At 37.1% G+C, this 10,708-nt stretch overlaps 1 protein-coding gene across 1 annotated transcript in view; it reads left to right on the top strand.

Annotated features, from left to right (window-relative positions):
* Positions 1–10,708, top strand: part of LOC138059516 (uncharacterized) — a 35,686-nt gene that overhangs the window by 8,605 nt on the left and 16,373 nt on the right. Inside the window, exons 9-16 of the mRNA XM_068905164.1 lie at positions 406–507; positions 1,357–1,413; positions 2,087–2,140; positions 2,255–2,302; positions 2,893–2,946; positions 5,412–5,462; positions 9,481–9,570; positions 10,648–10,681. Of these exons, the coding sequence (XP_068761265.1) occupies positions 406–507; positions 1,357–1,413; positions 2,087–2,140; positions 2,255–2,302; positions 2,893–2,946; positions 5,412–5,462; positions 9,481–9,570; positions 10,648–10,681 (490 nt within the window). The remainder of the gene's footprint in view (positions 1–405; positions 508–1,356; positions 1,414–2,086; positions 2,141–2,254; positions 2,303–2,892; positions 2,947–5,411; positions 5,463–9,480; positions 9,571–10,647; positions 10,682–10,708) is intronic.

Genomic DNA, 10,708 nt, shown 5'->3' with positions numbered 1-10,708 from the left:
TTTATTAAGTTTTAAAGTACAAGGTACGTTGTGATAGAGTAAGCAAGCACCCTTATGTATGGTCTGGCTTGTGATCTTGAGACCTCTAGTTTCAGCAAATATGGGTACTGTACGCAGCGTAGACGGCTGGTATGTACCCGGGTACGTACCAGCTTCTAATAAAACCCCTGTATATTAATAATAAAGTTATACTGCTGACCCAGTGTCGTGGGCTAATAACTAGTAACCTAGCAGTTTATAATTTCCATGTGCACAATATGTCACACAATACACACCAATGCTACATAATACCACAAACTGGGGTGCAGCAATCATACTACAAGGTGTCTTTTGCCTTGGCTTGACATAACCAAAGCAACAATAATTTTTGTTGTTTGCTGACAGTAGGATTTCTTTCTTCCTCAGTCCCTGGAGTCCATAAGCAAAGAACTTGTTGCTAAACTTCAAACCCGCTTGGCTCACTGGGATGTGAATTCAACACAAATTGGGGATGTTCTTGTGGAAATGGTAGTTTTTTGAATATAGCTGCATTGATTAATTAAATATTTGCACACCAAATGCAATTGGCATATGTTGCAGGTCATTTTGTTCCTTAGGTTAATTTGCAACCAAACTAGGTCATTTTGTTTCAACCTAGGTCATTTTATTTTAAGAAGTTCAGAAGTTTGTTTAAAGCACCCAAGCATTATTTCATTGTTGGAGCAGATCGTGTTTGAAGTTCGTCCTTTCTTGGTTGCATTGCCGTCTTTTGCCGATTCTTGTACCAAGCCAACCTGGCATGTTTCAATGAAATACATCAAAATGTGAATGATCGAGAAAAAGTGGAATAAAGTACATCAGTAAAACTCTTCTTTGACCTTGAACTGACAAAGTTGTTTTTATGGCTTTTTAGCTTGATTCCTATTCGCTGGCTATTGACAGTTGACTCTGAAATGACTTTTTTTCCTTTTCCATTCGCTCACTGAAGATTTGCTTGTTTTCTTTTAAAACTCATTCGGTTCAAGAAAAACTTATTGCCAAACTGGTGAATTGCAAAGTAAATTACACTGGAAAAACCGATGTCACTGTCATTGCTTCGTAATTCATGCGATGTCGGTTTTTAGCATAAAATTTACCGTGGAATTCACTAGTTTAAGGCAATTAATTTTTCTATAGAAGAAAGCAAAGAAAATGATTTAATTATTAAAGCAGCAACTGGAAACATCAAAACGCGGACAATTTGAAACCTTTTATTTTCACAAACCCTACAAGCAGTAAGAATAAATAACCAGGGAGCTCCGCTTTTAGGCTTGGCTAAATCTATATATTAGTGATGATGATGACGATGATTATCAATATATCCTTTTGTCTTTGTAGTTCTCATATTTGATGATGTTTGAGCCCTATTTTAAAAGCAGAAAGAGAGGAAATGAGGTATGGAGAATGTTACAAAAGTCATTGAGTTAAATTTCAAGTTTCCTTAACAGAAACAATTAAACTACACATGAAAGCATTTTGCAGAGAAATCTTTTATTCAAATCTAAATAGCTTTACATGTTCCAGTCTTACAGTCCAGTTGTAAGATTGTCCAGAATAATCATATAATATTATTATAATTAATATGTGGATGAACTTGAAGTAGCTAATGGCTAACTAGTACTGTTGGCCGTTTGTCAGCCAACAGTCGATTAGGGGAGGCTAAGTTGTTCAAATTTACCATATTAACAGACCTTAACATTAACCCATTTGCTTAATAGAGTTTATACTCTGTTTAATGATTTTATTTGTCAATGGGGGTGCATTAAAAGAGTTAATGGGCTAAATTAAGTGTTCATATCCAATCATTATTTTTATAGTACAGGGCATCTAAACGACAACATACACAGGAAAACTGTATTGTAAATCAGTACATTGTTGTACATACTGTATCCAAAAAAAAAACGATCTTACAGTAGACAGTGGCCCGCAAAGTAGCAATTACTAATCTTCCTTTTCACTCATGAATTAATCATGAGTTAAATAAGTTTCCTGGCAGCAGTAATTTAGCGACTTTAATATTATTACAATTGTTATTAATTAAAATGAGGGCAACTGTGTTGTTATACAGGTGAAGGCAAAGTTGGAGAAAAGCAACGAGAAATTCAGAAATTTTTTGGCAAAGGTAAGTTGCATGTTGACCATTGCCCCATGAAATTCTTTACAAAATGCTTGATGTTATAGTTGCTTCTAGGTGAAAGGAAAACACCTATGACTGGCTGTATATGTTTCATTTCAGGTCAGTTGTGGCCATACTCTGGACTCGTTATTGCTTATGCCGATACAGGTAAAAACTGAGTAAGATTGCTTTTACTACTGATATACATGCAGGTTTAATAATAAAAGTGGTAACTCAGGGTAAACAATAATGACCCAAGAAATGATTCCTTTTTTGGTAATTAGTTAACCCTTTCCATCTTGAGAGATAAACTTATAAATTATAGATGTTACTTTGTTTTAAATGCCTGACAATTTTACTTTATATCAATGTATGACTGGGCCACTTCTGTACATGTGTTAATTTTTAAAATTTATTTTGAATTTAAATACAAAATTACTGTATGCAATACAAAAAAATACAATGCTGATTTTCTAAAAAAATCAATGGCTTATGCAAAAAATAAAAACATAAAGCAATCAGGAAGAGGAAAAATTAAGTAATGAACAACAACTTGAAATGAGGGAAAAAGTGAAAAAGATTAATGTTGAGTTGACTGAAACCATTAAAACTTGAATTTTATTTCAATTGATCGAATCACAACAGATGTAAGATCCACCAATCTACTTGCTTAGACAAAAAGAACAGTAAAGAATTTAAATAGTTTCTTTTAAGCTAATCAACACATTATGCTTAGACATTTTATTATTATTTGACAGAGGGTTCCCAGATATGAGATGATTCTAAAGGAATTGGTCAAACGGACGAGTGAGGTAACCTAATACACTTCAAAGTGCCTTCATACCCTTTTAGTTCTTTTAAAAATGACTTAAGGACGGTGCCTACTAATTAAAGACATTTTTGCCCCTGTGTGTGATTATGCTGGAAATGTATAGCTCTTAACAAGTGTTATTGAAATCCAAAAAGAAAATTGGGGGTAACCACGCATTTTTCAAAGATAATTCATGAATAATATTTGTAAAAAGCTTTAAAATACAAAGCAATGTATGGCATTCTTTCTTAAATTGAAGCTTAATTATCTCTCAAAAATGCATGGTTACCCCTAGCTAAGTGCACCACTCACATTACCAGCTGGCAGTCATTCTAATAAAGGAGCCAGATTTCTTGTCTGGTCGGTGACATTTTTCACTGTCATAAAAAAAAAAAGAAAAATCAATATTTTCAGGAATATCCTGCTCTTATCACTTTCTGGTATGACTGACAGTAATTTTACATGGTCAGTGATATTCTTTATTATTCAGGGTGTCAATAAAATTTGAAGTTGCACCTGGTTTGAGTTGAGTAACCAATGGTGTCAACAAGGAGCCCCTTTCTCTAGGGGTGTCAGGTGCATTCCGTTTTTAATTAAAGGAGAACTGAAGGCCAAAGTCAGCAATTTTTCCAACATTTTTTTTGGAAAGCCTAACTTAAGTAAAGTTAAGTTTGTGGAGTTATTTCTTCTCGTTTCCTGTTTTTTTGTGAGAAAATTATGTTCGAAGTTGGGCTTTTCCCGCTTTTTCGGCCTTTTTAGTGCAGGCTCAAAAACTAAATCATTCAGCAGTCTGCTGTGACATATGATATGGGGAACAGAGATTTTGTAATCAAGAGAAACAAGGTAAACACAAGTGCTTCTGTGGATATTTTCTTCATTGCTTTGCTGTTTCTTACCGGACTCAACAAATTATTCATGACAAACATCAGTCTAAACACTGCTTCTATATGGGGTGTTCTCACATGTCTTCCTCATACATTGTATCATATGTCATAAGCTGCAAAAATGACCACTGACTCCTCCATTCTGAGCCGCAATGCTGATGGCTCAATATCAGAAATTTTTGTGATCAGCTGGTCCCTAGACAGTAAAACACTCCCATGGCTACCTAACCTGTGATCAGGTGTACTTTTTCAGTGATGGCGTGAAAAGGTACGTCTGATACAATTTCTTAATGAGTCATTTGCTGTCCACCTGTAAAGGATGATGTTATCTCGTGTCATGCTATAAATGTGAGCCAATGGGATTTTATGGGAAATTACCGGCATGTTGCAATTTAAGGAAAGACGACTTAAAGAAAATGGAACGCTAGCTGGTCGATGTCTGCAAAGTGAGACTCTTTCCATACAATCAAAGCTACTTGTAATTTTTGCCAATCCCTCTTCTGTTTAAACCATCAAGGAACAAAGAATTTTTGAGATAAAATCACAGATTTAGCTGAATCCTTCAATTTTGTTATCAGGCACAATCAACAGTACAATAAGCATTATTTTAACTCGAATATTTAATTAAGTTCTATTTGCCTCTTTTTGGATTCATGACTTATTGCTTGTGAATATGTTCCAAACCACAACTACAAACATTTTCGAGTCGGTGGAAGTGGAACGATGCATTTTTTCTTAGAATATTCTGGACTGTAAATAACACTATTGCCCAAAGCCCATAGGAAGTACAACTATAATGTCTTCTTTCAGACAAACCATTCCTTGGATGCATTCTCTCTACTCTTCCTTTAAAGATTTTTGAAAAGAAAATTAAAGTCAAAGTAACAGCAGCTGTAAACAGAGCCTAAACATCATTCTTGTTCAAATCCTTCTCTGCAGCCATACCAGTAATGTGATCAGATGTTAACCCATTTTACTTAAGTATGCACTGTAACCAATTGGAGTGTGGATACAAGAGCTCTATTGTTTTTCGGCCAATCAGAGTAAAGTCAAGATTCTGGACTATGAGCAGACGACTTGTTAAGAAATTGTATCACGCGCACCTTTTCGCCCCTTCCCTAAAGAAAAGTACACTTGATTGCAGGTTAATGGCTTACAATCCCTGCAACCCAGCCATGTGCTCTTACACAGAGACATCCATCCGGGAACCCATCACATTGCGTTAACAAAAAGATGGGAGTGGGGGAGGGCAGAATACAAATGAACTCGCTAATGCTGCGAGGAAAACTGTGCAAGGCTCCACCAATAAAGCAAAAAAGCCTGCAACACTGAGACTGCTTGGACTCCATGAGCCTGTGCAGATGGGAATGAACCGTTGACTGCTATAAAGCTGAAAGCTCTAGTTGTGGACCACAATGCACACAAAGCCTGGAGCATCTCTTCGTTGTTAACTTAGTTATCAAAAATATATATATTTGAACTACAACAAATATAATTATATAAGCACTATTTATAGGTTCTTTTATCATCACAATTCTACTTTTTTCCGAAGCTAATTACCGGGTAATTAATCTCTTTTCAGAATCATCCTGATTATGCGAACTTGAAAGAAGCACAAAGCAAAGCTCAGAGGGTAAATGATAGATGCAAGGAACCTTAGCAGGGCTGGAAATTGCTCCCGTATGAGTCGCTTTTGTGACTATAGATTCCTTTTTTGTGACTAAAAGATTTCAATCATTTGAAACTTTTCAACTACTGGTGAATTTATGTCTACATGTACCTCAATTAATGCAAATTCAGATTTGCTACTCAAATTTGTTATTCAATGCTCCTCAAAGTTCTTCAATGTTTCTTTTTATGCTGACCACGATGCCTTCCAAGAATCTTTTCTGATATGCTTCTTTTGTGCATGAAAGTTAGAAATTTTGAGGCAAATGAAAGATATAGACTATATATACAGGAGAAAGGAACACATACCGTGCATTTTACCTTTCGACACACCCATCTGAAAAATTGGTTTTTGCCCTGAGTGGGACTTGAACCCACACCTCCCTGATTACTAGTCGGGCATGCTAAGCCACTACACCATCAAGGCTACCACGCTGGCAATGCAGCAGATTAATGAGATGACTTAGCAGTGTGGGTATCCCTAGGGCCCAACTTTCCTTCACTTGAGTGTGTATCCTTGCCTCTTTAGAAAGGTCAAGGCAAATGAAAGGTATAGACTATATATACAGGAGAAAGGAACACATACCGTGCATTTTACCTTTCGACCCACCCATCCGCAAAATTGGTTTTTGCCCTGAGCGGGACTCGAAGCCACACCTCCCTGATTACTAGTCGGGCATGCTAAGCCACTACACCATTAAGGCTACAGAGATGCCAACCTATGGAGATCTAAAATCTGGAGATTTTTTCCATCCGGTCTCCCCACCCCTCCCCCCCTCGATCAACCTACCCACTCCCCCTCCCCTCCTCTTCCCCCTCCCCCCCTCTCCCCGCCCTAAACGCACCCACCCATCCCCCAGCAGCTCCTTCAGAATACAAGAATATTCTGCCACCATTGTGAATTTGCGGGAAAACAGGGTACTTATGTCAAGAATTTTTATTGGTGAATCGGAGATCCAATCAAACAATCGGTTATATGGCTATGATAGCTAAAGGAAGTCATTTTGTTTAGTTCTATTAACGTGTGTTTGAAACTCAGACATGAAGAAATGCATTAAGAAACAATGAAACGAGTTTGAAAAAATCGATCTTTTTTAAACTTGGGGATGCAATTTGAGTCTAGAATGGAGAAACGTCTGTGAAAGGTTCAGAGTCGTTTTTATCCGGGAGATTTAATGACCCGTACGGGAGACCGGGAGATTCGTTCCGTATCCGGGAGACTCCCGGATAATCCGGGAGAGTTGGCATGTATGAGGCTACCATGCTAGCAGAGATATGTCCAGGTTTGACCCTAATTAGATGCAAGCGGATTTCAATAAGCGTCACAAAGTGTCCCCTTGCTCTTCTAGCCAACTTCAACATCACTTGTGTCTCAGAATACAGACAATTTATGTCACAAAGTGTCCCCCAAATGCTGCTCTTTAAGTGAAGATTAAGTACTGCATTTACCCAAAGCTAAAAATAACGCTAACCTTTACCCTTACCTTATTGTTAAAAATAGGTAGCAAATGTTGAGACTTAAAGGGACACTTTGTGTTGGATGTCAAAATTGGGCGTGCATCTAATTAGGGTCAAACCTGGACATAAGTGCGCTGGCAACGCGGCAGATTAATGAGATGACTTAGCAGCGTGGGTATCCTTAGGGCCCAACTTTCCTTCATTGAGTGTGTATCCTTGCCGCTAAAACCCCAGACAGGGTTTAGAACACATGAAAGTTAGAAATTTCGAGGCAAATGAAAGATATAGACTATATATACAGGAGAAAGGAACACATACCGTGCATTTTACCTTTCGACACACCCATCCGAAAAATTGGTTTTTGCCCTGACCGGGACTCGAACCCACACCTCCCTGATTACTAGTCGGGCATGCTAAGCCACTACACCATCAAGGCTACCACGCTGGCAATGCAGCAGATTAATGAGATGACTTAGCAGCGTGGGTATTCCTAGAGCCCAACTTTCCTTCACTTGAGTGTGTCTCCTTGCCTCTAAAACCCCAGACAGGGTTTAGAACACATAAAAGTTAGAAATCTCGAGGCAAATGAAAGGTATAGACTATATATACAGGAGAAAGGAACACATACTGTGCATTTTACCTTTCGACACACCCATCCGAAAAATTTTTGCCCTGAGCAGGACTCGAACCCACGCCTCCCTGATTACTAGTCGGGCATGCTAAGCCACTACCACCATTTGTGGCTTTAACATTTTTTAAGATGACAAGAAATTCTCTGACAATTGAAACAATACCAAAGCAATAAACTTTGGCCAATGCCAGAAGGCAAGGCTCTGTTCTGCTCATGCAGTTTGTCATAGGAAATAATAATAATAATATTGTACACAAATAACAACGCGAAATAGCGTTATTACAAAGTTGTGTATGGTCTGATAATCTTGAGACTAAAATTTTGAAGCTGGTCACAAATTTTTGACTTAATGTGGTTTTATCAAATGAGTTGTTAAAGGTGAATATTTAACCACCATAACAACAACTGCTGAGCTGACATTTCGAGCATTCACCCTTAACTTCGTCAGAGCAAATAGAGCAGTTGTCAAATGACTGTCAAAAGTAATTGTGTGAAATCTTGCAATTGCTACACTTACATGTAGTGATTGGTGTAAAAAGTCTCATGCCAGTTTATCAACCAATGAGAAGCTAGGAAAACCGAAACCTAATCTCAACTTGTACGTGTGATTTTTCTGCACTTTGAGCAAGTCACTCAGAGTTGCTATGAGTTTGGATTGGTTCATTGGGCTGTTTGCACCTGCTATGATTGGTTAAAGTACTGGTAATTACTTTCAATTGGTATTTTAAATTTATGACACTCAATATTGAAAAGTGCTCTATGAAGGGCTGATACTCGAAATGTCTCCTAACAGATCTTTCTAATGGTGGTTGATTAAGTTACCATTATGATATCAATAATTATCTTATTATAATTACATAGGTGATTAGAGCAGTTTTCAATTGAGTGTCGTAAAACCAAAACCAAAGTAATTACTTTGGCCAATCAAGGTCGGAGACAATCCAGTAAACCAATCACTTCTGATTGGTCAAGAGAAAATGGCACGAGAACCTTGAACCAATCACTGAGTGAAGTAATCATAAACCAAAGTAATTTACTAATTACTTTCGTCACTCAATTGAAAACCACTCTATTGAAACTTTTAGCGCTGATTGATTGCACTTGAGGTGATTATTACACGATAACCCCCTAAGTGTTTTTTTTTTTCAAAATGGCGGCAAGTTGTTTTGTTGAGATGACAGACAAAGAAATTAATTATTGTTTTAAGGAAAATGCATATTTTTCAAAGAATCATCTTTGTGATTACACTAATTTAAAAGCAATATTGTTATTCACCTCAGGCTTGGTGAATATCGGTGAATAAAAACCTCGACTTTGTCTTCGTTTTATCCAGTGCAATATTCACCTCGCCTTCAGCGAATAGACCATTTTACAGTTGTAGCTAAGTTACCTGGCCTAAGAATGGAAGCGAGGCTGCCGGTGACCCTGTTTTGATACAAACCTCCGTGCTTCTGTAATGTTAATATGGACTAATTAGAATTACAACAACACAATTTACATGATAAAAGCAGTGGGGGCTGTATCAATGCAAGGTCACCGGCAGCCTCGCAGCCATTCATAGGCTAGGTCGCTGAGCAAAAAACTGTAAAATGGCCTATTATTGTTAATTATTGAAAAAGACAAATCTTTGCTAATGCCCTGCTGCCATATAGGAATCTATGTAAACTATAGGTAGGACTTTTTGCCAGCAAATAAGTCAATAAGAATAGTGAAATCAATTTAGATGTGACTTAATTCACAATTCTCAGAACTTATAAGAGCATGAGAATTTAATTAACTTACTGGTAATGCCATACACAGTAGCAACTAACTTTTTTTAGTATGTGTGGATACTTGGATCCTCGGTCAACAAGGTTTCCCAAAACAATAATTCCTTGTTCTTCAATTTCAACAGACAGCAGAAGCTTTGAATGAACACATTCGGCAAATAGAGAATGAGACAAAAGTTGTTGAAGTCATCAAGAGTTTTCCAAACGATGAATTGGTGAGTGATTTAACTCAGAGCTTTGCTAGTTTGACTTGAAATCCTAAATTGGTATTGTTTCATTTTACTATTGCCACTTTATAGTTCTGTATTTTATTTCTTCAACCTACAGTATATGCTCAAATCCTTTATCCTGCCTTTATCAGTTCACATTACCACCAATGCAGCACCAGAGTTTCTTTACAAACTACATAAAGAAACTTGTGTATAAGCCACACTTGTACATGTAGATAAGCCGCACCCCCAACTTCCAAGCATGATCTTGAGAAAAAATAAACACTTTAAATATGCAATCTGGCAAAAAAGTTGTTTGTTTGTTCGCAGTTCGTGATATTAAAAGTTGCCGAAATATAATGCTGTGTATTTGCTGCAACCTTGAGAAGTTAATAAACTCTTAAAATACGTTTTAAAAGCTTATCCTTAATCGATTCCCCTAATTCTTGAGACTGAAAAACAATTGTCTTCATTGTTGAAATAAAAATGATAAACTTTGAACAAAAAATATTGGTACATTGTATATACTCCATGGGAGAATGCCATGGATGCAAAATTAAAACATTTACTTAGCAACCATGCAGTCATTTAGAGAGGGAAGTCTGGACCAAGTCACGTCATAAACAATATGGAAAGGTTTACCGGATATATACTTATGGAAGCCATCAATCGGAGACAACCGTGTTGCTAAACGAGAGTTTAAAAACCCCATGGACAAACAAGGCGTGTAAATAATGAAGGGCAACAAAATAGTCAGCCTTTGCCTCATGAGTTCTCCCAAATAGCATGGTATTTCTTACATTTTTTTTTTTGTTTAAATTTCTTACATGTGGTGGAGAGATCAGTGTCGAAGAATATGTTTAATCTTTATTTACTAAAGGTTTTTAGTGCTATTTTTGACCCCATACCAGCCAGTGTACTCCCTCTGAAAGCAGTGGTCTCGTATATAAGCCACACCCCTGATTTTGAGTGCAATATTTCGGCAAAAAGATGTGGCTCATACACAAGTATTTACGGTAACCCCATCGCTAGTTTATTATGTAAATTATAACCAGTAATAAATATTTTACTTCCAATTGACAGGACCTTATTCAACCCTCTGTGATTAAAAGTCCTGGTAAGAGTTTCAGTTCCTGATATTAAC

This window comes from Montipora capricornis, chromosome 8, assembly GCF_036669925.1.
Source record: "Montipora capricornis isolate CH-2021 chromosome 8, ASM3666992v2, whole genome shotgun sequence".
Taxonomy (NCBI): Eukaryota; Metazoa; Cnidaria; class Anthozoa; order Scleractinia; family Acroporidae; genus Montipora; species Montipora capricornis.
The sequence above is the reverse complement of the archived record's forward strand: the minus strand, read 5'-3'. Positions and strand labels throughout refer to the sequence as shown.